The following is a 27,447-nucleotide window of genomic DNA, read 5'->3' as shown; positions in this document are numbered from 1 at the left end:
GGATTTTCTTCTCCGTTTTTTACTGTTGAGTTGTATGAGTTCTTTATATATTTTGGATATTACTCTCTTATCAGACATTTATTTGCAATTTTTTTTTCCCATTTAGTAGGTTGCCTTTTCATTTTATTGATGGTTTCCTTTGCTGTGCAGAAGCTTTTTAGTTTGATGTAGTCCCATTTGTTTATTTTGCTTTTGTTGCCTTTGCTTTTGGTGTTGAATCCAAAAAGTTCATCACCTAGACTGATGTCAAGGAGCTTACTGCCTCTGTTTTCTTCCAGGAGTTTTATGGTTTTGGGTCTTATGTTCAAGTCTGTATTCCATTTTGGGTTAATTTTTGTATACAGTGTAAATTAGTGGTCCAGTTTCATTTTTTTTTTTTTTTGTATGTTGCTGTCCAGTTTCCCCAACACCATTTGTTTAAGAGACTGTCCTTCCCTCATTGTATATTCTTGGCTCTTTTGTCATAAATTAATGGACCATAAATATGTGGGTTTATTTCTGGGCTCTCTATTCTGTTTTATTGATCTATGTGTCTGTTTTTATTTTATGCCAGTATCATACTGTTTTGATTACTATAGCTTTGTAATATAGTTTGAAGTCAGGGCACATGATCCCTCTAGCTTTGTTCTTCTTTCTCAAGAGTTCTTAGACTACTTCGGGTCCCAGATTAAGAATATTTCTGGAGCTTAATTTTCGTAAGTCCAAAAGAGCACAATACTAGAAAAAGATATTTTAGTACATCAGATATTATATGGGATGGGTTTTATAAGAAATATCCAAGTTTACAATGTGTACTTGTTTTTAAAAACCCTATAATTAAATCAATTATGAAAATTAATAAAGTAAATGGGCATACTATGTATTTCTTATAATTTTGCATTGATCAAAATGTCTGGATTTAATGGATTAATCTTTGCATGGTATATTTTTTCCATCCTTTTAATTTCAATCTACTATGTCTATATATTTTAAGTGTGTCTTTTTTAAACAGTATACAGTTGGATCTTGTTTCTTTGTCCAGTCTGACTTTCTCTATCCTTTAATTGGAGTTTTTAGTTTACTTACATTTACTGAAGTACTGGGGTCTACCATATTATTATTTGTTTGTTTGTTCTCCTCAAACCGTCTACCTCCTAACCAAAAGTGGAACTATCTCTTAGTTTACTTGATAATGGGGGAAAAAAGGACACTTAAATATTCAACAACGGAAATAAAATCTTAATGACAAAACACAGTGGGTAAGTTTTTAAAATATAATTTGCACCAATTATCAGAATTTATTTCCTTGGATATGAGAAAGTAACAGGTGGTGATAGAAAAACCATGCAATTTTTGTGTCCCCGAAGATCTGTGTTGATCTGAAGATTGGGGAATGGCAAATGCCTAATTACTGGGATTCGATGTAACCCCGTCTATAGAAATTCAAGGAGAGGGTGAGTCAACTATTCTTTTGAAAAGATTGGATATCATCCTCATCTTTTGTTCCATAGCCTCTCCTTTTCAAAGTTCTCTTTCAGTCTATGCATCTGGAGTGTCTCCATGATAAATGACTTCATTCCATGAAACTTAGTAGATATTCCCTGCACAAAACAGCCCCTGATAGAGGCACTTTCCACCTGTTATGGCCTGTGGCTCACACCATCACAATCTGTCAGGCATCTTTCTTCCATTTAGAAACAGTAATCTTGAAAATAATTGGGTAATTATTTTAAAAAGCTCTTTAGAACAATCTATAGTTTGGATGCATTTGCTATATTGACTCCTAGGTAAGTTATTTTCTACTCTGGTGTCTTTAAAAAAGGTTTCTCTCTTTTCTTCTTACTTATCAAATAGTGGTGAAAATTGATCACATATTTTGTGAAAGACTTTGCTCTCCTCTTTGATGCTGTGCTTGTCTTTGCAGAGTAATAACAAAGTTTCCTTAAAGATAATCATTTTACTTAAATCCATGCCGTAAGGAAAATAGAGTCAAAGCCTCTTTGTATAGGTGGGGCTATATTTTGCAAATCAGTAGGTTCAGTACATTTCTCCCCTGCCAAATGCCTAAGTTTATCTTATGGACAGTAACAAAAATTTGACTTTTTTTTTTTGTTTTTAAAAAGCAACTTAAAATTGAGTTTTTAAATTGTTTAAGTTTTTACAAGATATCAGTGGTCATTAGATTTTCATGATGGTGTTCATTTAACAGCATCATTTCCTTAGGTCCTTAGACCTAAGTTTAAGTCCTTGGTTTACCTGGCCTAGGGTTTCAAGAAGTGTCGAGTGCTGTGATTTGAGGCAGATGGATTCTCTGAAGCATTCAGCCTAACAGCCCCAGGGAGTGGTATTGCCACTTCATTAATTAGTGCATGGAGCGTCCCTTTGGGCTGGTTTAGTAGGATTATCCCTATTTTTACAGAGCTAGAAAATGAGGTGTGAGGCATTGAATTGACAGTCAGTCCTGGAGTTCAGTTTTCAGACCTTTAGTCAGTTACTCATTTTGTATATCTTGATCTTATTAATCCAAATATGTATTTTCAAAACAACATTTTTAGTTTCATTTAGTTTATTTTTAATAAAAAATAGATTTATATTTTTGAGCCATGCAAATTTTCACTTGAATTTGACCCAGCTGTGATATTGCCCTACTAAGTGTCAATATGGACACTTGTGAACTTGGGTTCAATTACATACTTAGACTTACCCAGTTCACATAACTTTTGTTTGTTTGTTGTTTTGTTTTGTTTTATATTTTTGGTATAGCCATCTGTGATATAAACACAATCTAGATAAGGTCCAAAGGCAGGGTGATATATTGGAAAATGCATGTGCTTTGTATTCAAAGATCTGTACTAGGGTCCTGGCTCACCCGCTTCTAGCAGAGTGAACATGGTTAAGTCACTTTTTGGCTACCTTTGACTTTGGAAATATTTCCCCCCAAAAGCCAAATATTTAATCTATCTATCTATCTGCCTATTTATCTACCTACCCACCTACGTACCTATCCACCTTAATTTCCACTCAGGGAACGACTCCTCTCTCTGATTTACCAGACTAACCTACTCTTTAATATCTAGATAAACTGGGTTTCCTAAAACAATATCGAACCTAAGTGTAGAATTAAGACAGGAAGTCAGCTAGAAGCATGTCCTGCTTTTGCTTGGTGGTGGTTCCCTTACTAACTGACAAAGCCAAGCAGGAGCATGAGCTCTGCTCTGTCCAAAAGGAAAGTCTGAGTTTCGCATTGGTACCTTGTTATTTGATTTGGTCCTGCAGTCACGGATTACACAACTAACGCTGGTCAGATTGCTCACCAGTGAGACCCTCCTAATACACTGAGTGGGAGTGCCTCATACTCTATCCTTCGGTGTCCCTCCCGCCCTAACCAGACGTGTTGATACTTAACATTATTCTCATATTTCAAGTATTATTTATTTTCAGAGGGCAAGGGAAAGTGTATGGCCTAATAAGAAAATGTACATATTTCAAAAAACATATTCTAATTGACTACTGTGTTTTCCGTATCTAAAACCACAGTGTCTCTAGGTTAGCACCAAGTGACCAAGACTTAATCCCTCATAAGTGCTCTGGAGAAGCTCCCCTTGTACATAGTTGATTTGCTTAGTTCTTTCGTGATTTAAGTTATCATTTAAAATGCCAGTTAGAGAAATGCATTTTAAATGAAAAATGGTATTTCCCCTCTCCACAAAGTTCTAATTGTTTTATACAATGGCCTTACGTATTTTTTTTCAATTTAAATATATTACTTGGATTATTTTTTTTTTTGGATTCTTTTATTAGTATATCTGGAAACGGACTGATTTGGTTATTTTAATTACATATAATTATTCAAATAAATATATATTTAAGATTAATCTTCAATTCAATGGTTAATTGTGAACATTTGGGGAATATTTTTGTCATACTGAATGAGGAATACAACTTATTCAAGACAGATGGTTTGATTTAATTCAAGCAACTTACAGACTCAGAATAAAGCTACATAGTTATTTAAAAAATCATGTATCTGTGAATTTCTGAATATTACAATTCTAGATACGTATGTGTGAAAGAAAAATAGCATATATCAGCTGACTCAAGAGTTTCAGTTATTTGTTTACGTGATATATGCACCTTCATCTTTAATTCAACAGTCTAATAGGGTGTTAAGCAATCAAGGTCGGTAGGGAAGACGTTTGAAAAAATAACAATTGGTGTGAAGTAGGTGCTTAGTACTTTCCTAATTAATATTGAGAGTAACTCCAAAGTAAAAGTAGGGAATAAATTAAATAAATTAAAACCCAAATAAGTAAAATGTATGATATGTTAGATCGTGGTAAGCGCTATTAAAAAAAAGAAAGAAAAGGCAGGGAAGGGCAATAGAGAGCCAGGGATATGGCAGAAGCTTGAAGTGCAGTGGTCAGGGAGGCAGTATAGCTATGCTTAGGAGGTGGGGGCGGATTTCATGAGGAAGATACTGTTAGCATAGACACAGAATCCAAGAAGCCTGTCCTTAACACAGGCAGAGACTCATTTGCAATTGAACGTATTAAGCCTTAAGAGTAAGCAGATCTGCTGGGAGAGGGATTTGTAATCACTTAAGGTGTTGAAAACCACAACCCTGACCTCAAAACTGCATTCCTTGTAAACTGAATCTATTTTCACATGCTATAGTATGAACCAAGTAAATCAGCTTGCCGTGCATTCCACTAAACTGAAAATGTTCTTCTTTATTTCAGCTAAGTCTCAACTCTAATAATTTATTCTACAGATCCACTTACATATTTCTGCAAATAGGTATTTACAAGGGAATCTATCATGGTATTGTTTGCAACAGCAAAAGTTTAGAAACAATCAAAAAGTTCATCTTTGAGAAGCAGGCTGCATAAATTATGGCACGTTTGGAGCGTGGCACATACACAGCTATTATAAAGAATGAAGCAACCCTTACTCATACTACCAGTGTGGAACAATCTCCACTATAAATTGTCCAATGAAGAAAGCAAGGTGCAGGAAAATGGGTATAGCAGGTTATTGCTGTGTTTAAAAATTGCATATATGAAATATCTATGTAAGACAATATGCATACATATATATATATAGGTCGTCTTTGAATGAATATTGCTAATTTGGGTTGCAACTTCGTGGTGGGGATGGGAAGGGCTCTTCCTTTTCACTGTATACCCCATTTTACCACTTGAATTTTGGTCAGGTGCATACATGATCTGGTAAAATTTTTTTTTTTTGTAAAGTCAACATCAGTGTAAATATTAGCTTAGGGGCAAGAATCTCTGAGTTTAAAATGTAAAAAAAATATTGTGATTGGATTAAAATTTTAGAACTCTAAATTAGAGTATCTTTTAATTAAATTCCAACAAACATTTATTGTGCAGCTAGCAGGCATTGCCAAGCACTGTTTTAGGCCCTGGAGAGTCAAGAAGAATTCACACCCCTTGTTCCTTTCACAATGGCTTAACTGGACAGAAAAGAGTCACATAAATTATTTAGGGTTAATATCTGTCTCTAAAATAACTGCCAAAGTGCAAAACAAATAGTTAGTGGTTCATAAGTATGGACAACTCCACCCCTTAGTGTGTGTGATTTTAGGCAAATTAACTAATTAAAATCCAATTTCTTCATTTGTAAAATGAGGTTAAATATATACTTCCTTCAGGGCACAGTTTTGATGATTAAATGGTAAATAACGCATGTAAGTTACTTAATATAGTGCTTGTCTTCAATACAGTGTAATAAATGTTGGCAATTTTAATAAATCAGTTCCTTTTGCTTACAGGTTTCCCTTCCGAATCAAAAAGGGGAAAAAGACTCTAAAAACAAAAGAGTGATCATCAGTACTATAGTAGCAGTAGGCGTTTGAGACAGAAAGCTGAAGGATGAGCAGGGAAAGACTGGTGATGACTAGGCTGGGCATTGATTAGCAAATGGAATTTCAGCAGGTGGAGAAAGGGGAGGGCATTTTAGGCGTAGGGGGTGGCAAGAGGAGCAAAGGCGTGGAAGAGGGTTCAGGGTGTGTTTTGGGAATGGGGAGGGTAGGCTGGTTCGACTAAAGTCACAACAAGGGGTCTGGGTGGAAGGAGTGTTGCTGGGAGATGAAGGAACAAGTAAGCAGTGGTTGGTCACAGAGGTCCTTGTAGACAAGCTTAAGAGTTGGGATTCATCATTCAGTGGTGTAGGCGGAAACCCGATAGCAGAAGACTGAGGAGAGGATAGGGTGGGAGAAAGTAGGAATATGATGGAGAGCAGAGCCAGGGACCAGATAGTTCTTGGTTGGGCTGAAGTGTCAAGGGGGAAGTTGAAGACACCAGATGGGATTGAAGGGTCCTGGATGTTTAGTGGAACAAGTAGAGGCAGCAGGATTTAGCTTTATAAGAGGCTAAGATCCTTCTTCTGAGACAGGCAGCAATGGAGAAAAGTGGTGAAGATGTGAATGAGGTGGGTTATGGAGGAAAGGGAGGTTGAAAGCCTTGAAGCATCTTGGCCTTTACTTTCTTGAAGTTTGGAAGGAAATGATTCGCTGAGAGTGAATGTGCCTGGAGTGGGATTTTAGGGTTTAGGATGAGAGGTTGGGATTTGGACAATCCACTGTGGGAAATGCAAGAAATAGTTGATTTGGGAGGGAGTGGCCGGTGCCAAGGCCCTGCCTTGTCTCAGGTGAAGATGCCCGGCGGGGCCCTATAGTTCTTGGTACAGCAGCCTGGACCCTGGAAACAAAAAGAAGGAAAGACAACTAGACCCACCCAGATACAAGGGGCTCAGGAATCGAGGGTGCTGGTGCGATGTGGCTGGTGCAGAGAGGAAGAAGTGAAGTCGAGAAAAAGTTGACGGAGTCAGTCTTAAGAGAATAGGATGGGGTCGGGTTCCTGGTGGGGACCCAGAAACTCTAGGGAGCAGGTGAGATGAGAGTGAGTCAGGAGAGATGACCAAAGACTGTTGTGGCTGCAGGTGAGGGCACTTGGAGGTTCAAGATTTTATAGGATTATTTTATTTTTGTTTAACAGGAAGTCATTGTTTAAAAACGTTGCCTTAAAATTCTCATACTAGCTCACAGACGATGAGCAGTCTGCCCAGGGCTTAAAGGAGATTTTTCTTGAGAGCTCGGTTAAGGCCATATGATATTAATAGAGGGAGAACCCAGTGTGTTTGTGTAAGTGGAAAAAAAGCAAGGTTTTAACAAAGGCACAAGAGGTCTCAGCCAGTTCCCTGGAAACCTGTAGTTTTTCCTCATGGGGGGAAGAAAACCCCACTAACATAAGCTCAGTGATTTGTATTTCTTTGCTTTTAAAGGTAAAACCAGTAATCCACAGCAGGATCAATGTGTCAGCTCGCTTTAGAAAACCACTTCTGGAACCCTGCACTATCTTGTAAGTGGGGGCTCTTTACATTTTGAGTTGAAATTGGTGTGGTGGTTTCCTTTTGGTTTAGGATTTACTTTGTAGTTTTAAAGGCATAAATGTGTCAAATGGTTTGCCTTGCTGGCTCCCGTTCTTTTTTTTCCCCCCAGCTTAATTGCAAATGGAGATCTCATAAACCCAGCTTCACGACTCCTCATCCCTAGAAAGGCCTTGAGTCAGTGGGATCACGTATTACAAATGGTCACGGAAAAAATAACTCTGAGGAGTGGGGCTGTCCACAGGTATGTTGAAGGAATCTTGCAAGCGGTTGGGTTTCAGAATTGTTGAGGATATTCCCAGGAGGCTCTGGGGTCACTGGTCCCTAGATTTGAATTTCAGGTCACCAGTTAGGCTCTATAGGCCTCAGTTTCTCTATCTGTAAAATGGGTATATAATTGTACCTACCTTGTAGGGTTTTTTTAGGAAGGAATTAATCCACACAAAGGACTTAAAACAGTCCCTGGCACTGAGGAGCTCATCCACAAACGTTAACTATTTATATTCTTTGGCACATGTAGTAGCACATCATCAAGTATTAACTACTTTTATTCTTTTGACTTAGAGGAAATAGGCAAGCATCCGCATTGTCTTAGTCGAGAAAGACTTTTTTTTTTGAGTGAGCCAGCTTCTTGGCTCTTAATGTCTAAACTGTCCTTTGCACAGAAGATATTTATGATTATTTGATAGTCCAAATTATTTGCCTCAGGTTAAAAAATCAGCTATCAGGAGGTGTCAGTGGTTTTAAGAAGGAGACAGGTCAGAGAGGATAATTAAGTGGGGTTGCCTCAACCTGAGAAATCAGAAACATTTTTCTCACATTCTGAAATTTAAGTGAAGATTAAAATCATGGCTTTTAACTTGTGAAGCCTATGAAATTATACCTTGATAGAGATGACTTATCTATTATCTCATAGTGGGAAGGGTTCAAATACCATAGACTTGTTCAGAATGTATTCAGAATATAAATATAATTTGTGACACACAGAGAGCTGAAATCCAGTGAGGAGTTTTCTGGTAGTTCTTGAATCCTGTCCTCACCCTGTCTCTCTATCAGACTCCACTGGTAGATACAGGATAAAATAAATTCTCAGATGATTGTTTATTATGTTTTTCAGTTAAATGTGGGTACAGATTACTGTAGGCATATTTACATATATTTATATATATAGTTTCACAACCAGTTTGATTTTAAATATAATTGTTTTAATTGAAAGTAATACTTTAAATGTGGTAAAAAAAATTCAGATAGGACAAAAATATAAATAAAGACTATTTTTCCCACCTCAGACTCCCCAGTTCTTCTTTTTTAAAACTTTTTTTTTTCCAGAGGGGAGGTAAATAGGTTTACTTACTTATTTATTTTCAGTGGAGGTACGAGGTATTGAACCTAGGACCCTGTGCATGCTAAGCACACACTCTGCCACTGAGCTACATCCTCCCCCATCTGTGGTCCTTCTTTCCAGTACCTTCTGCATCATTGCAGGGTGGAAGCACATAGATCTTTTGTTTCTTAAAACGCAATGGAGGGGGATGATGTAACATCCTACAATTCCCAGGACAGCCTCTCTACCTCTCCCCCAAATGTCAATAATGTTCAGAAACCCTGGTCTAGGTCAAGGCGGGAAAACTCGTAAGGATTGATGTACAGTGTTACAAAGAAAGAGACTTTAACATCTTCATACTCATGCAACACAAACACATTATAGGGGTTTTGGTGGCTGTTTTTGTTTTACTTCTTGGCTCCATATAATATGGCCATTTACATAACCAGTAAACAAGCAGATAGGTCAATGGATTTGTTATTATTATTTTTTGCAAATATCACTATCCTTAATTACGTAATATAAGAAGCGTAAGAGTTTTTAAAACAATTATCTTAAAACCCTTCCTATTACTAACATTTGTTTATAACCTTCAAAAATATGCATTGGCTTTCCGCTGTAGTTTTCTAATAGTCTGTTATTTCCTGTTCTTTAAAAAAATTCTGCGGCCACTTTAAATCGTCTATCAAAGTTATCACTGTTCTTTTAAAGAGTAACGTATTAATTGTAGTTCACAACAGCAGTTTTACAGTAAAGGGAGGTTCTTGTGAAATCCCTGGATTCTGGGAAGATGAGGGAAGGCAAAAAAAAAGAAGAAAAGAAGCATGAATGCTATGTGGTTCTGCATCATTAACACTGGCAATGGGTTCTTTGACCTCCTGCCCTCTCACCTCTTGTTTTCTGATCCAGTTCTGTGTGTTTGGATGTAAAATTTTGGCTGAGAGCCACTCTTGCATGGAATGCAGTAAGATGCTTGTCCACCTGAGCAATGCATTAAGAAAAGAAATTTTAAAAGCACTCACGGAATAGGAATAGAGCAAACTTCAGTGGAAGCCGAGCTTCATTTAAAGCATCACGTTCTCTGCAAGTTAATCCTTCCCCTCCAAAAACTAAATATGGCAGCAATAGGGGATCCTTATGTTAAATTGTCAGGTTTCCTGGGATAAAACTTTGTACAGCTAGACAATAACCACATCTCCATTGTAACACTGGCGTTTAGCTAAGTCTCATGACTCTGAGGCATTTATAATTCAGGAATTAGCATCGTAACAAATGAGCCAACTTAAGAACAGAGGTTTTTTTTTTTAATTGACTTTGTGATTTGAAGCAGTTCTTTCAATGCTTGTTAAAATGTTAATTGCTGGCATTCATATTTTGGCAGACTTTATACTTTAGAAGGAAAACTGGTTGAGAGTGGGTCCGAGCTGGAGAATGGGCAGTTTTACGTGGCTGTCGGCAGAGATAAGTTTAAGAAATTGCCTTACGGTGAATTACTTTTTGACAAGTCAACGATGAGACGGTCTTATGGGTAAGTTTTCATCCTCACTCACTTCAGATTTTATTTATCACTTGAAATAGCATTGAGTCTTATGCTGCATGCTGGTGTATTTTATATAATCTTATTTATCAGTTGGAATGGAAAGCATGTATAATTACATTAATCAGCGTTTATTTTGCCATGATTGGAGATTGAAAACTATTGCATAAACCTGTAATTTTGGGGAACCTAAGAAAGATTACTTGGTATTTTTTTGACAATTCACTTATGAATTTATAATAAATATAAAAATTAATTTTTGTGAAAAAGTTACAGGGCAGTGAGCTTCTATACAGCACACATTATTAGAAGTTTTAATAATGTTGGAACGGGTTAGCTAGACCAAGTAATTTTTCAGTTGGAGCATACAGAATCATCTATAGGTGTTTAAAAGAGAACACTTTGTACTTTCAAAAATATTAAAATAGTAAAATACAGAAATGCTATGATTCCTTTTGTACAAATAAGTAGAGCAGCTGGGTGAATAGCTATTACATGCAAAACTTTACAGGTTGCACTTTTAATTACACATAGGGCACAGTGAACTTTCTTCCCTCCGTGAAGTGTTATGCATTTGTGAAGAATGCCTTATCTCAGCCCAGTAGATGAACTGCAGAGGCAAGCATCTGCATGAAGAGCCTTGGCCCCTGGCAGACGTGGGGGGACCCTCCCCTCTCCTCGTTTTCTCTTGGTACCCTGAGATCTGTCTCTGCTGCTTTTCCGTGTCCACTTTGCTAGGAAACTGACTTTTTGTAGTTCTCCTCTCCTACGGTGGGTGACATGTGGCTGGGACAGAGCAGAATGTCGCCAATTTGTTCTCCCTTAATTTGCGATTTGTGTAGCTTGATGGAGAGGCTCGCTGAGGGTTTCTAAATAAGTAATAGTTGCAATGGAATTTCAAGGGTGGTGTTTGAAGTATGCAAGAGCACGTGGTTTTCGAGAACTTTAGAATTATTTACCAGCAGACTTATTGCTAACCATCCTTGCCCATCCATGAAATCAGATCCTTTACAACCTCTGCTCAGCAGCACGGGGTTAGGCTGCTCTGAGCTGCAGTACCCACTGCCCTGAGCCCCTGTAATAGTACTTGATGGCAGCGTGAAAACTGTAGCTCATGGTGGCCTCTCAGACACCTTAGTAAGGTTTTCCTTTATCTATGTGTCCTCTTAGTTTCAGAGAAGTTCAACTGGGTTTCAAGATGGATCTTTTCCTATAACAGAGACATTTGGGAAATAACTTATTCTTATGGCCAAATAGAATTTTTTACTAACTGATTTAGAAACTCCCTGAATATAAATGTGAACATTTTACCATTCTGCACTTCTATTAGTAGTAGATATTATAGATATTATAAAAACAACCGAAGTTTATCATTTTAAACTCAATCTGACAAAATCATTACTCAGCTTGGGAAATGACTTTTTGAAATGCAAACAGAAAATTTAGGTAGAGATTTGATTAAAAATGCCATGAAAAAATTTAAGGTGGTACTAAATTTATTTTTAAGCATCAATTAAAATCCTACACAGGTAAACATTACAAAATCTTTTGGAATGGAATTTGAAAATATTATGGTGGTCTTTGTGAAACTGGGAAAGTCTGGTACTTTTTGTGAAATACCGATGTCAGGAAACAGTGGGTTCCAGGTTGGGATGATAAGTTGAAATGACAGTTACCTTGCCTTAAATATTATTTGTGAACATGTTCAGATTTTTAAATTGCAATTTGTTTCCGCAGTCAGAAAGCCTCTTCACTACCTCCTATTGTAGGATCCAGAAAGTCTAAAGGGAGTGTAAGTATCAGATGCTTTGCTTATTCATGTTCTGTATTTCTGTACTATATGGAGAGACTGTCCTTTGGGTTCAATTAAGTTTGAGGAAATAAAACTTAGCCACCTTGTGGTATAATTTTGTGAAACAACACTAGAACATTAGCATTACAACTAAGTTTCTAAAGGAGAGTTAACATTTAAAAAATATGGATTTCAAAATAGGTATCTTTTTTCTTATATAGAGACCTGATAAAATTCATACGATGATTGAAATCTAGGTGATAATAACATAAATGAGAAAAATACTGTATTAGGTCACATTAGTGGTCTACCCAGTCTTGTTTTCTATCACTGACAAAGACTAAAAAGGAAGTTTATGTAACAAAACAGTAATCCTCAGTTATATTTCTTGAAAAGAATGAGAATCATTCCAAATATCTAGCTCCCTATCAGAATCTTTTCCATCCATCCATCCTTCATTCATTTGTCAATTCAGCAAACATCTATTAAATACCCGTTATATGGAAACTGTGACAAGCATTTAGGACTTTGGAGTGGAATCTCTTCTGCGTACCCTGCAAATAGGAGCTCATTAACTCTCACAGTACAGCTGGAAAGGTGATGTTTGATCAGAGACCAAGTGTAGCTGAATAACCAACCCAGGTCACAGGGAAAGTTCATGTCAGAACCAAGATCATGACTCAACTCTTTGTATTCACAATGACTGAACTTTGGGATTGTATGCTTACTATTCTGAAACTTGGAATGTCTAGTTTTTTTTTTTTTTTTATTAAAAATGTGTTTCCCATTTTAAAATTCATGGACAGGAGGCACTTACATGCACCTTTCTTGCTCACTTGTTTAGAAGTTCTTTAGAATCTGTGCTGTAAATACTGGGTCAACTAATGATGATTGGCTAAGGCTTCTGTGTGTCTGGCATGGAACTAAGCCCCAGAGAGGTGGTATTGAGCAAAAGACACAACACTCTCTTAGGTCTGGCCTGCCTAGGGAGACAAAGATTAAACAGGTGATGCCACAAATCAGTATATAATTACAAAGTATGATTAAAGTGAAAGAAAAGTATAGAACAATATGAGAGGCAATAAAAGGAGAACTTAGATAGGTGTGTCAGGAAAGGCCTCTTTGAGGAAGTGACCTTTAAAGACTCAAAGTTACCTGTTTCCATCTTATACAAAGCAAAGAGTCAAAATTCTATTTCCAGGCTATGACTTGGAAAAATAGAATGATAGCCAAGTTTGTCCTTCTTTCCACAATGCTACCAGGCATTCTGTAGATCCACCCGTCCATTCATCTGTTCATCCAGTCATCCATTGCGTTTAGTGAGCACCTACTGAATGCCAGGAACCACTCCAAGCAACTGGCATAGGTTGGTGAACAGACAGACAAGTTTTCAGACCTCACAGAACTTTTGTTCTACTGGCTGTGTCTGTGTAGGGGCAGGGAGGGTGGAAGAGCAGAGGTAGACAGACTATCAACCTCTAAACAAATATATAAACCATTTCAGGTGGTTATGAGTGCTCTGAGGAAAATAAAGTGTGGCCGGGCACTAATTAATATAAAATTCTCTGAGGCTGAGCTCTTCATGGTGGGCAGGAACCAGTAATACAGGGCAGAGGCAGGGGAGAAAGGGCATCCATGGAAGAGGAAAGGGTCACAAAGGCGCTTGGTAAAGAGCTTGACTCGTGAGGAGGGCGGAAGCAAGGCTGGAGGGAGTGGTCTGAGATGACACTGGAGAGGTAGGCAGGGACCGCGAGGAATTTGGATTCTATTCTTTATTGGGATAACATTTATGGGGTGAAAGAAGGGAGTGGTTATCACTTGAGATACATTTTGAAAAGATCTCTGGTTGTGGTGTGTACAGAGAAGTGGGTCAGGATGAGAACAGAAGCAGGAGGCAGTGGGATGGCTGGAGTCCAGGTGATGGTGCAGGCGACCCACCAGGAGGACAGGGGGAGACGGAATCTGTTCTAGCTCTTCCAGCCTATTGTAACTGTCTGTTGTCACTGATGGACGCATTCATCCAATAGCCATTTACTGAGCACATACTATGTCCTGGGCACTGTTTTAGTGCTTGTGGGGAAGGGGCAGCAGAGAGTTCAGAGAAAACTGTAAATGTATTAAGTCTGCATTCTGGAGGAGGAAAAAGACAAACAAATACACATTTGGTATTAACCAGGGATAAGCTTGAAGAAAAATACATCCGGATATGGGAAGAGAAAGTGAGAGGGTGCAGGATCCTCAGGGTGGTCGGGGGGCCTCTTTTAGGAGGTTACACTACAGCAGAGCGGAGTAACCCGTCAGGCACACAGTAGGGTCTCAGTAAACCTGTTATCGGATGTGTGAATGCCTGACTGTCAGCCGCACAGGGAGACCATTTCATGTCGGGAGTTCCAGAGTCACAAACTCAGTTTCTAACAGAAGGATCAATTTGCTCCTTTCCTTCGATTGATTGGTTCCCTGGAGAATGTACATGTCTTTAAGATCATTAACTGCTTGGTACTGAGTGGAGGTGAAGGGGTCTATGGGAGAGCTGGATTAAAACTTTAGGGACCACCCTCAAATCAGCAGGAAAGCATCCCTGAACTCGCGATGCAAATCAAAGGAGACACAGAGCTGGACTTTTAGGAATTCCTTTCTCCACACAGCTTTCTAGGAATTGCCGTATTGCATAATGAAAGGGGGTGTGGGTGGGGGCCTGATAGAATTTAGAAAAAAAAAGAGAGAGAAAGCTGCTAGTGTGCATAGGGGTACCCTGCTGTGTGTAAGTGATTGGTCAGCAGGGGCCCACCCTTGCGGTTGGGAGTGTGGGTAACGAGGGGTTTTGGGGCCCAAGAGGACCCTTTCAAAACAACCAGGGATGCCGTGTGCAGAGCAGGACAAGATCAGAAGTCATCCCTTACACAGACTTCTAGTGCGGGGAGAGTCACAGAAATGAGCACATCAAGAATAATTTTACATTGCGATTCTAGCCCTGAAAACAGAAGGAAGATGTAAGTGAATTGTTCGAAGTTCTATTAAGGTTGCAAAATAAACCCATCAGCAGGAGGCTGTTCTCTCGCTGTGGGGTCACACCACGCAGAATCCAAGCGCCCTCTAGTGGAAAAGACGTGAAATCAGGGAAGTATTTGAAAGTTAAAGCAAAGGCTACATTAAATCGTCTTTAGTTGTTCTTACTACCATGCGGCTGATATATCTTGTTATCAAAAATTTACAGATTCAGATATTACAATTACTAAAGTTTTGGTTAAAAAAATATGATTATCCATGTGTCACAAAGTCACTGTGAAGCAAGATAAATTCTGAATGCTCCCCAAACCCCATTTTGCCTTTTGCAGAAACTGAGTCCAGTTTGGCCATCACCAGATACACAAGTGAGAGAGATGCCTGTCTGAGTCTGAGTCCCGTCTCCTGCTCAGAAGGAGATCGCTACCTGATTTCTGCCACTTTGGGATAAAGCCATAATCTGGTACTTCCAGGTGGCTTTTTAAGGAACCACACTATATAGCAGCTGTTTCTAGTGCCTTGGGGAGTAGGAAGCCTCAGTGTAGTGGAAAAATCAGACCTGGGTGACCTTGAGAAAGTTAATTCCTTTATCTATAAAATAGTGATAATAATACATATCAAAAATTTGGTAAATACTTGTTTCATGGGTATTTAGTACATGAGGTACTCAGTAATACTGTTTTCTCAACTAGCATAGCTGTGGGAGATGGCAGAACTCCTCCATTCCCTGTGTTCCACAAATAGCAATGACTGTCTCTTCATGTACCTGAGTTATAAGTCACAGGTGGAAGGCTCAAAAAGGAAAGATCCCTCTCTATTCCTTTACCCTTCTCTCTTTCTACTAATTTATTTATTATCTCTAATTTATATGATTATGTAAATAAATATGAGTATATGTAATTTATATTAAATAATTTATGTTTGTATTAATTTATTACATATGTATTTTATATTTTTAGACACATCAACATGTTTTCTCTTTCAAGAAGAAAAGCATTTAAATTCCTTCCAGTCTACTAATTACAAAACAATTCTTCCCTTTCTCTCCGTTTAATTTAGTTCTTACTGACAAGGTGCCTGATGGTTAGTCTGTAATCGATGTTTGAGTGCCTGAGTGTCAGTTACCGAAGCCATGCCTTGTATAGTTATTGGAAGCAACTAGTCTTTCTTGATGCTCCGAAACCACCCTTTTGGGTGTCCCTCTCAGAAGTGTAGTGAATCGAACTTCCTGTACATTCAACAAGAGAGTTGGTTTTTAAAATTGTGTGAATCCTCAGGGACTTGAGTGGAGCTTCTGCGTCTCCCTTGTTAAGCCCCTTTAGTGACTAAGACTTTTCCCAGAGAGCTGTAAAAAACACTTATGCTGAAATCCAGAATTTCCCATTCTTTTTCATTTTAGTCCTTGAAAGATCAACAGCATTCTCCGAACATTCTAGGAGGCTTGTTAGAAGGGTCGCTCCTCTCATTCAAGGCTTTGAAAGTTTTAAAATCTTGGGATGAATAGACTCTTTTGAAAATAGAAGTCCTGGTTGATGGTTCCTACTCCAAGGATGGTTTTGGAATCTCCACTAGAATCATATTAGCTGTTTCTCCTGCTGTTTTATGGTCTTTCAAGAAAGAATCATTGAAGAAAACGAAAGGAAAAAAACCAACTCTTGTTGCAGTTAATGCAATAATTAAATGGAAACTATGTTTAAATTGCAATTGGAATAGGAAATTAAATTATGCAAAAATGTTATAGATTTGGACAAGTTTTCATACTGTTACTAAATCGATGCATAATTAATTTTCTTGTAGGCAATGACAAAATAGCATGAATAACTTCATTTGTAAGGCTGTGAATTTCTCTATTCATAATTGGATGATAGCTAAAACTATTTAAGTGCTTCTGGATGACTGAATATATAAATGTTTAAAACGAGCAGTTATAATAGGTTTCTAGGCAGAGTTGTTTATTTAATATTACTATACTTATTTTCAGATATTAGCATAGTACAGATGTTGCATAAAGATTGCATTTGATATGGAGTGATTATGATTTTAAAGAAACGGATATTAACTCTCTGCTTTTGGAGGAATCACTCTGATAGTCATTGAACAAAAACCACATGCCAGGCACTGTACTAGTTACTTTATAAATGTTACCATTTCATCCTCATGATGGACCTAAAGGCAGGCACATTAACCCCATTCAGTTGATAAGGAAAGAGGCTCAAAGAAGGTAGGCGGTAGTCAGCCCAAATTCCCATTGGTGGTTAGTGGCAGGGCAGTGGCTCTGAGTCAGGTATTTTGGGTCTCTCAGACTTGCATTCTTTCTGCCGCCTGCTGCCTCACACCTTACACACTCAGGTAAGTGTAGCACCTGAACACCCAAAGGCCAATGCTGTCTTGTCAAGAGGGCATTTCTTGCTGCAGCAAAGGCCAAGCAGCGGCTAAGGATCAGCACAGCTGTTCCCTGGTTACTTACAGCAGCCACACTGCAGTGGCTCCCCGGAGCTGTGCTGGGCCAGTGACAGGAGCCACTGAACTTAACCTCATCTTCGTACTGAGAAGTTCACTGTGCAGATGCAAGGTCTTCATTTCGGGAGGCACCTGGGAATCAGAAAGTATGGTCAACCTTTCCAGAAGGAATGGGGGGCATGTGGTCTTTTTTTCTTTTTCTTTTGTTGAGGTATAGTCAGTTTACAATGTTATGTCAATTCCTGGTGCACAGCATAACATGCAGTAGCAGAATCAGGGCGATAACCCTGTCTCCCACCCCTGCTCTGTTTACCCCTAGTTAAAGGCTTGTATCAAATCGTAATCATGCAGAGGGCTCATCAGCCAACGGTGAGGGTCTCATCTTTTGTCCTGTAGGGAAATGACCGCCAATCTAAGTCAACAGTCGGATCCAGTGACAACTCATCTCCTCAGCTCGCAAAGAGGAAAGGGAAAAAAGAAGACATGACTTCGGAAAAACCCATGAAAGGGAAGCAAAGTGTAAAGTTAAAGAATTCGCCACAAACAGTTCCAAACATTGGTAAGTTTGTTGTTATTATTATTATATTGTTATTATTGATTATCATTATCTTAGGGCTGTGATACAATTTTAATTTGTAAACAGATCCAGTTGCTTGCCTGGGCCCACAGAAGATACCCCTTATTTCATATATGAGGGCTTTCAAAGACTTTCTGTGCATGAGAGATGCTGCTGTTTTTCATGCTTAATTTCTATTTGTAATTAGAGATCGTGCTGCGAGGACATGTGTTTTGAGATAAAATATATCTTGAAGTGGTCTTATTAGAAAAGGTAGATTTTACCATCCTGTGATCCTACCAAAAGTGCATTTTTACCAGCCACTATTAACATTGGTCTCTTTTATTTGTGTCTACAACCTTTGTCCACATTTATGACAAGTTACTTTTAGTCAGAGATCACTTTTCCCAAAAAGATGTTTCACTGATTTTACTCATATCCAAAAGAATACTAAACACACACACACACTGTACCAGTAAACATGTAACAAAATTAATTATATCTTGAATAACCAGGTGAGATGTGGTATAAAATAATTTTTAAAATGTTTGCATTCGTACAAGATTTCCAGGTAAAAATGTGATAAACTAACGACGTGTGCCATCAGAATTGTGAATTTCCATCTCAGTTTTTTTTTGTGAAGACAGGCTCTTTCTGGTTTTATTTTGAGCGTGTTCTCAGTGGGGCGGGCACATACAAGTGGAGTGATGCAGTGGGCAGGAATGGCTGGCGGGCTGGGACATGGCCCACGGAGTGACTACTTCTCCTTGCCCCTGGGACCCACTCACCCCCGCAGGAGGACTTGCTGGGTGGCCCTGGACAAGGATGAATGGGGTCAGATTTCAAGTTCATGGCCAGAGCTCCATCTTCCACCTGGGAGCTCCAGCTAACGTCACTGTCCACGTGAAGAGGCACATTAGAATTCTTGCTCACATGGGCTTCACAGCTGAGAAGAGGCAGGAACTTGTTGGAAGGTTTAGAAGAAGTTACACAGGTGATGAAAGCGTCAGAAGAAAGATCGTTTGTCTTTTATTTTTTAGATTCTACATATGAGTGATATCATATGGTATTTTTCTTTCTCTTTCTGGCATACTTCACTTAGAATGACAATCTCCATGTCCATCCATGTTGCTGCAAATGACATTATTTTATTTCTTTTTATGGCTGAGTAGTGTTCCATTGTATAAATATACCACAACTTCTTTATCCAGTCATCTGTCGATGGACATTTAGGTTGTTTCTGTGTTTTGGCTATTGTATATAGAGCTGCTATGACATTGGGATGCATGTATCTTTTTCAGTTAGAATTCATAGAGGGTTTATTTTAATTAGTATATACTAGATTGTCTATGGACTATGTCTTACTAGTTTTGTTTTTTTAACCCCAACAACTAGCACAGGTCTGACAGATGTGAGACACTGATAAAAACTGATGAATGAATGGTGGAAATTACAAAATGGATGTCTCTGTAACACTTTAAAACCCACTAAGAAACAGGACTCAAACTATTCATGAATTATTTTTGATTAAAGGCTTTTATAAAATGTTACTTGCTTATTTTCTGTGAGACTCTTTCTAGTTTATGAAAATCCCAACTCCCACTTCCAACGTATTTTTTAAAAGTCTTTAGATTCAGTAGTTGTCCCTCAGAAGAAAGGGGACCATCATCTTTTCAGGTTATCTCATTTGTAGAAACTTGGGAACACATGAGGCTGAACCAGTGTTTCTCTCCTTCCTAGGAAAGTAACCTTTATTAAAAAGTTGAATTTTCAGTATTTTTGCTTTTGCAGAAATTCACAAATAGTTTTCAATAAAAGTTGTATCGTGGAGGTGAAAATAACAAAAACATGTTGAACACTGAAACGAGTCCCATTTTTTAAAGTGCTAAGAACAGGCAGAAGCCCTCAGCTGTGCTGTGTCTTTAGAGAAACCTGCAGCTGTTTCTGTTAATTGCCCAAACTGAGTGTACATTTTGCAATGTAGTTTTATCATATGCTGATTATAGGTTTTTGACGGCTGTATCTCAGTGTTACATAGAACAACGGCTGGTATCTTTCATATGAGGGTTTGGGGAATTTTTTTCCCCAGTAGGAGGCTTATACCATTGATCTAGAAGCATATATAAGAGATTAGATGAAGCATTTTTTACCTTTTCATCTTGATAGAAAGAACATATGACCTGGAAAATGAATCTTGGCTTCCAAAAACAATGTTCCCAGGGAAAATGAAGAAAAGATTTTGCGTAGTTTATGAGATTAAATCGTCACTTGATAAGTTGAAGGATATTAGCTTAAATCCATACTTTTTCCTCCCCTCCTTTTTCAGTTTTATCAGGTAGAATTATTGAAAATTGAGCTATTTCTCCTTATCAGATCCCCCTCCAGATGCCTTTAGCTATAGACATTTTCTAGGTTATATAATCAAAAGTATCTTTCTTTATCGCTCCTCTTTCCTCTTTTTTTTTTTAACTTCTGCAACATCCATATTCATTTATTACTGCAGTTGCTTTTTGCTTTAATGACATCTATTTTAGTAATTAGAACCAAGTGTGTGATTTTGGATATTCATGTCTCCAGAAAGCTCTTATTCTTCAGAAAGGGAAAAGCTATAAGGACTTGAAGCAAAATGAAAGGGAAGGTGTGTAGTGAGTCAAGATAATGAGTCAAAAATGCAAGAATTTAATACTGTATTGAATATTCGAATGTTGCTAAGAGAATATATCTTTAAAGTTCTCATCACAAGGAAAAAAGCTAGACTTATTGTGGTGATCATTTCTCAATATGCACAAATATCAAATAAAAACTGCAAGAATTCGATTTTAGAGATGAAATGTAGTCTTTTTTTCTGCTTAAAAATATTTTAAATTTGGAACCAGGTAATCTACTCAATTTTATTTCAGAGTGTTAAATTTTAGAGTTAGGATGTGTATCTATGATGCCTTCATAACATATGTTAAATTGTGCAAATCTTTGATCTGGTATTCTTTACTGTTCTCACATTTATTAGGAAAAAGGGACTTTGTAGGCTGCCTTGATTTTTGTTATAATTACAACTGTGGTCATTCATTTTGTCCTTTTCTCTTTGTTTTTAACTGCTCATATTTACTGATATTCTAATGGCTAATGCTTCATGAATGAGCAGTGCTGATATCAGTCTGTAGATGGCAACCTGGGTCTAATTTTATTTCTTTTTCTTTTTTCCTGTTTTCCTGACTAGGTTTCTCTCTGTAATAGTAAAGCTTAATAATTCAAGCAGAGCAGTGACATATTTCTTCAGGGAAACAAATCCCATTTTCTTTCGGTAGCCAAAATGCAAAATGAGATGGGTTGGTGATTGATGAAGTTGGGTATGAAATGCATGTTTAATGCTGCATTTAAATATCAGCTTAACTGACCAGCATTATGTTTTCCTTACACTTTCCACTTGAGCGGTGCCTTGACATAGGTTTCAGAGGCTGTTAACTAGCTACACTCTCTTCTCTGAGCAAAATTGTAATGATGATCACTTCCAAGTAGTGTTTTGGGGATTGGTTTTATTCACTGATATTTTAAATATTTTCTATGTGAAAAACTTAGTGTTTTTAGAACCCTTGGAACACAGGAAGTATGTGAGTTTAGGGCTTCTTAGAAATTTTGGAAAAGCCGTAGAGATAATAGCCTGGCCTATATTGCTATGGTTTACATGGTATTGATAATTAAAAATACTTTTTAAAAGTGTTAAAATATAAGCAAAATCAAGACTTGTTTTCTTCTGAAGGATGTGACTCTCCTCCTATTTGCATGGGTAGGTGGGCGTGTGCGTGCACACGTACGTGGACCAGTGCCCTGAACGCAGTTCCTGGCTTGTTCCCAGCATCGTTCGGTGACTGTTCCCCAGGAACCTGTGATGTTTAGACTCCCAGTGAATGATAGGGAGGGAGCAGGTGCAGTGCCAGGAAAGGATGTCTGAATACTGAGACCTTGCTGAGTGACTGCCCTTGGGCAGGCGTGCTCTTGGATTCTGTAATAGCTACTGCCTGCACGCGGTCTGCTGTGTCGCCCTGAGCTTGAGGCACTCCTGCAGTCCATCCTCAGAGTCAGATCCCGGGGCACTGAGACTTGAGCTTCTTTGCTTCAGCTGATGGATCTGCTTGGGCACTTGCCAGGTTCCCAGTCACAGGAGAGTCAAGATAAAAGAGGAAACATAGTTTCCAAGTGTGCTCTCCCAAGTCTCACCTGCTAAGGGGTGTCATGTATTGGACGGAAGTAAGAAGGGGCCAAGATGATTTCACAAAGCAGGGCACTGGTTGTGTTTAAGAAGCTGAGGAAGATGTATGATTCCTTGGTGTCTGCTGCCGCTGTACTGACTCTGTGACAGGGAAAATACAGGTCTCTATTCCTTTGTGGATCGGAACTTACCATGTCAGTGGCAGTAGTACTGTGGGGTATGGGTCAAGTTTTGCTGTGATGAGTACTAGTGTGATAAAAATTTGTAAAATAAGCATTTTTCTGTGCCTCAGTGACCCTTGTTGGAATGACATATTGTATAACAAAAATCTAGTACAGCCAGGGATTTTAGTAATTTCTTGAAGTTTTATAGCAATTTGAATTCTATTAATAAATATTTGTTTAGGATCCAGGCATACTTTGGAGCGCTTGCAGGTTGGGCTCCAGACTACCACAATGAAACAGATGTCTCAATAAAGCAAACACGAATATTTTAGCTTCTCAGTGTAGATAAAAGTTACGTTTATACTCTACACTACGACATACATACCCTTTTAAGGGTGCAATAGCATTATGTCTAAAAATGTATATACCTTAATTAAAAAATATGTTGTTGGTAAAAAAAAAAAGCTAACTATCATCTGACAATACAGGGTTGCTACTAACCTTCAATTTGTAAAAGTCGCAGTGTCTGTGAGGTGCAGTAAAACGAGGTCGGCCTGTGTAGACTTGGCTTTTCACTTTCAGCTGAGAGACTGAAAAATTAGAGGCTGGCTGAATACCAGTGAGATGTTTATCTCAGTTTGAGAGGAGTGAGATCCTAGCCCTTTTTAGAAAAGATTCTTTTCGAATCCTGCCTTCTTACTTTGTGCACTGGATGGAGAAGCACTCGATGCTGAGAGTGAGTGTGTGTGTGTGTGTGTGTGTGTGTGTCCCCATCCATTATGCCTACATTTGTTTTTTTTAATTGAAGTACAGTCAGTTACAATGTGTCAATTTCTGGTGTACAGCACAATGTCCCAGTCGTGCATATACGTACATATACTCATTGTCATATTCTTTTTCATTAAAGGTTATTACAAGGTATTGAATATAGTTCCTGTGCTATACAGAAGAAACTTCTTAAAAAAATCTATTTTTATATATAGTCATTATGCCTACATTTGTGGTGACAATTAAAATTAAGGGTGACAAATTCCAAACACTGAGTAACGGTACAATTCTGATACCCATGCTTTAGAGCATCTCGATTGTGAATTTTAACCTGACATTTCATAAGCTTCATCATCTACAAATCCTCAGAATTAGATAAACAGCATTTTTCCAGTTTTACAAATGGGGGAAAAAGAGGAGAAACCATTCTTTCCAGAGTCAAAGTGTTTACCGATGGCTAGTGATTTCTGGAAAATGCCATGCTGACATGTAGCTGGCTAAGAGGTGGACACCCCCGTGGGACTGTTCGGAGGGCACGGATGCTGGGAGTGCAGTGGGAGGAGTGAGGGCGGCTTTCATGCGTCTGGTCTTCGACGTGTCTTCTTTAGTGATGTGTGCTGATGTGTCACAGTCGACCCAGTAGCTTATCTGAGAGATTTTGAGGAGTTCCGTTTTCTCCTCTTCCATTCTTCCATTTTCCGTGTTCCCTTCGTAGATGGGGATGATTGATTTGAGCCTTTGCTTTTTTGTACATGGTAGGAGTTAGTTATTACTAACCAAGTGATTTTCCTCTTCTGCAGTGTGGTATAATAATGCATCTTTCCTCTTGTGTACACCAGACTGGGCTGAGTCCAAGTCTTCAGCATTCAGACCCACTTTTTTTCAGTATTTGGAAACCTTAAAGAAGGTGGATATTTTTGAGGTTGACCTTTAGTTTATTCATCAAATGGCCACATCCTATTTTTTTTAGTAGTTACTTCAATATCCAAGGACTTAAGCTCTTGTATCCCAAGTTCGTCAGTGAACCTGAATTTCCTTCCCCAAGTTTCATGAATCCTGGGACTTAGGAACCCACCCCCTTTCTGAGAACACCACTTCCATTTCCTCGATAAACGTTTACTGCACGCTTACTCTGTACCGCACTTTGCTAATCGCCAGGGCAACTCCATTTTCTCTCCTGTGTACTAATTGCTCAGCACGTCCACATTTTCCTCCAGGAGTCATAATTATATCTTTATCAAGAAATTCACCTGGAGAAGTTTTTGTAGAAGCAATTTCCTTCTCCATTTCAATGACCAGACTCCATTCAGCACCCATAAATGCCAAAATGTGCTTATGTTTTAAGCATCGACAGTTTCTTCCTGCTTGGTATTATGTCATCTCCTAGGGCTCTGAGTCAGTTTTGCCAACGTAGAAAGTAGCCACGCAGTAGCTGAGAACAAGGCCATTGCTGCTTAAATGCATTTAGTATGACGTCTGGAACGATTTCTAGTACCACTTGGTACGATGCAACGGGGGAGGGATGTTTCTCTCCCTCGTATAAACGCTGCAGCTCCTTTGTAGACTGTGGCTAGTTTTTATATGAACTCTATTTTCATTCTTCCCAGTTATCTTAATTGTTCTGGAGAGGAGATACACGCTTTACTGCAAATCACTATGCAGTGTGCTCGCCCAGTCGGGATAAAGATAAAGGGAAACTACGTAGAGAGTACTTCTGAGCTTTGTAGGTTTAAAGCTCTCCATTTATTCTTATTTTGTGCAAGTAGGTGAGAATACCACATTGTTTCTGTGAAATTGGGCAAGGTTTCATTCCTTTAAAAGGCCTTTATAAAAGCCACTTTTCCCCGGGAGGTCAGTCAGCAGAGCTGACAAGGCATCTTCTACCCCTGCACACGTCTGTCACCTTTGGACTGATGGTAGCTGGCTTTCTCCCGGGCTGTGTTGTGCTTCATGGTCAGGGTGCCAGCACAGAGGGGGAGTCGCTTTACGGAGGGTGCTTGCGCCATAGGGAGAAACAAGAAGCCTCCTCCCAGATGGCCGAGGACAACTCCCACGGCCCTGGCTGGGCAGCCCGGCACCCTGCACGGCTTCCTGGCCCCTTGGGGTCACACGAAGCTTCGGGATGATTGTAAGGTGGAGGCTCATACCCAGCGAACCTACTGTCATTTCCTGAAGTGTCTGAAGATATCTTCAGCATACGCTCTTATTTAATTTTTAGTTTGGGTAGACATAGAATTCCTGGTTGGAAATACTTTTCACTGAGAATTTCAATATTACTTCACTACCTTTTTACTTTCATTGTTACCATTAAGCAGTCTGATGCCATCCTCCTTCCTCTTAATTTCAGTTTCCCCAAAACTTTGCTTAATAGGTGAGGATCTGAGAGAAGGAGTTGGGTGCAAGTAGTTCATTTGGGAGGTGGTCCCAGAAAGCCTGGGCAGGTAAGTCATGGAAGCTAATAAAAGGGGTATTGAATCAAGTCCCCTGGGAGCAACTGAGGCTCTGTCTTGCTGGAACCTTCTGAGAGAGTGTATGAAACACATCTCAGCATTGCCCCATGCAGGGATGAGGAAGCTGGGACATCTGCCTGCCATTTCCTGTTCTTCATTAGTTGAGGGTTGTTCTTGGAACATTAACTCCCTGGTACTCTGGCCTGTCTCACACTCAGGCAGAACAAGCTTCTTTGGCCAGAGAAAGTTCTAGGGCAGAGACTCTGGACCTTGAGGTAGGAAGGCCTGGGAGTGTATGGGAACTGTCCACCAAAGCTTCCCTAGACCTTTGGGTTGGTCGACAAGGTTAAGGGCAGGGAATCAGAGGAGGATTTCCCAGAGGTAGGGTAATGGAGAAGGCCTCCTGTAGACAAGGAGGGAAACAGTGGTGGACCTGACAGTCTTTGACAGTGGGATAGAGAGGAGAGGACAGCTTTGAGAAATATGCAGGAGACAGATTAAGTATGACCTGAGATCACAAGGGAAGGTGGGAGACAGTAAGCAGGATCCAAGGGGACATTGAGTATTTGGCCTGGGTACCAAGGGAGATGGTTGGTGTCATTAACTTCCAGGAAATGTGCACAACAGGAGGGAAAGGCTGTACATGTTGACTTAAGGGACTTAAACGGCATCTAACGGAGGTAGACATGGATCAACTAGAAAGGGAAAGACTTCCTCTTGCAGGCGGAGATCTGGGGGTCATACAGGTGAGAGCTGAGGCCAAGGTGAAGGAGAGATGCCCAGGGAGGACTCATAGATTTAGAAGAAAAGGGCCAACCTTAACTCTTAAGGAGCAAGTACAGGAGGAGGACGTGAAGAAGTAGAAATGAAAAACCTTTGGTTAGCACTTACACCTCTATTTACCTCGCTTGTTTTATGGGACAAACACAGAAGGGTAAGTGGAAATCATATTCATAAGTGGAAATCATCATGTCCATTTTACAGATCCGAAGACTAAGGTGCAGGAAGGTTTAGTATCTTGCAGTCTTCAGCGAGCTGGAAGGCTTTTAATAAATGGCAGCTGTTTCTTTCCAGGGTATCACAGCATGTGAACTGAGGTCCTTTGTCCCTAAGTTCAGAGTTTTCCCCATGATTACAGACTTAATCAGACTTTATAGTTGCCTCCAGCCTAAGTGTGTTAGAGCAATGCTGTATATATTTTATATAAAGCTAAGACCAAACGCAAGGCACAGAACTCTGCATCGTATCGGTGTGGTGATCTTCCATACCTCGTCCCTAGGGCAGTGTTATAAACTTTGTGTGCACAGCACCTGGAAAAGTAAAAATGCATTAACGTCTCAGATCAAAAACAGAGGCAGAGTCATTCTGTAGAGTAATTGAATGGCAAAAAAATAATAGCAAGAAAATGGATTTAAGCTGTACATAATGAGGGATTTGAAGAAAATGATGGTTCAGAATTCTAAAATTGCTTTTTTGTGTGAGGTGAAAATTTTGTGGTTGGGAAATGAATGACTAGTCCTCTACAACTGTAAAACTACCAAAAAGATCCAACTGAACAAATAGACAGTTCCCATGTCAGACTAGGCCAAGCATGTAATAGGAGCAAAAGGGAACAATGACTGTTTTTCTTAATTAAATAGAAGAATACCATCATCCAGCCCTCACTGGCATCAAAGTTCTTAATGATTCCATCTAGTTTTGGAATGAGCAGTGTGGGCTGTCATTGTCCTGGGAGACAAGAAGAGTAACCACTCAGGACAAATCTTAAAAGGGACTGGTAGTGGGAGGGTGTAGCTC

At 39.1% G+C, this 27,447-nt stretch overlaps 1 protein-coding gene across 3 annotated transcripts in view; it reads left to right on the top strand.

Annotated features, from left to right (window-relative positions):
* DCDC2 (doublecortin domain containing 2) overlaps nucleotides 1–27,447 on the top strand; it is a 139,756-nt gene that overhangs the window by 47,635 nt on the left and 64,674 nt on the right. For all 3 annotated transcript variants that reach the window (XM_032462584.1, XM_006182237.3, XM_032462585.1), the window contains exons 4-8: nucleotides 7,285–7,361; nucleotides 7,502–7,633; nucleotides 10,095–10,241; nucleotides 11,988–12,042; nucleotides 17,902–18,064. In XM_032462584.1, coding sequence (XP_032318475.1) covers nucleotides 7,285–7,361; nucleotides 7,502–7,633; nucleotides 10,095–10,241; nucleotides 11,988–12,042; nucleotides 17,902–18,064 — 574 coding nt within the window. The remainder of the gene's footprint in view (nucleotides 1–7,284; nucleotides 7,362–7,501; nucleotides 7,634–10,094; nucleotides 10,242–11,987; nucleotides 12,043–17,901; nucleotides 18,065–27,447) is intronic.

The sequence above is a fragment of the Camelus ferus genome, chromosome 20, assembly GCF_009834535.1.
Source record: "Camelus ferus isolate YT-003-E chromosome 20, BCGSAC_Cfer_1.0, whole genome shotgun sequence".
NCBI classification, from domain to species: domain Eukaryota; kingdom Metazoa; phylum Chordata; class Mammalia; order Artiodactyla; family Camelidae; genus Camelus; species Camelus ferus.
The sequence above is the reverse complement of the archived record's forward strand: the minus strand, read 5'-3'. Positions and strand labels throughout refer to the sequence as shown.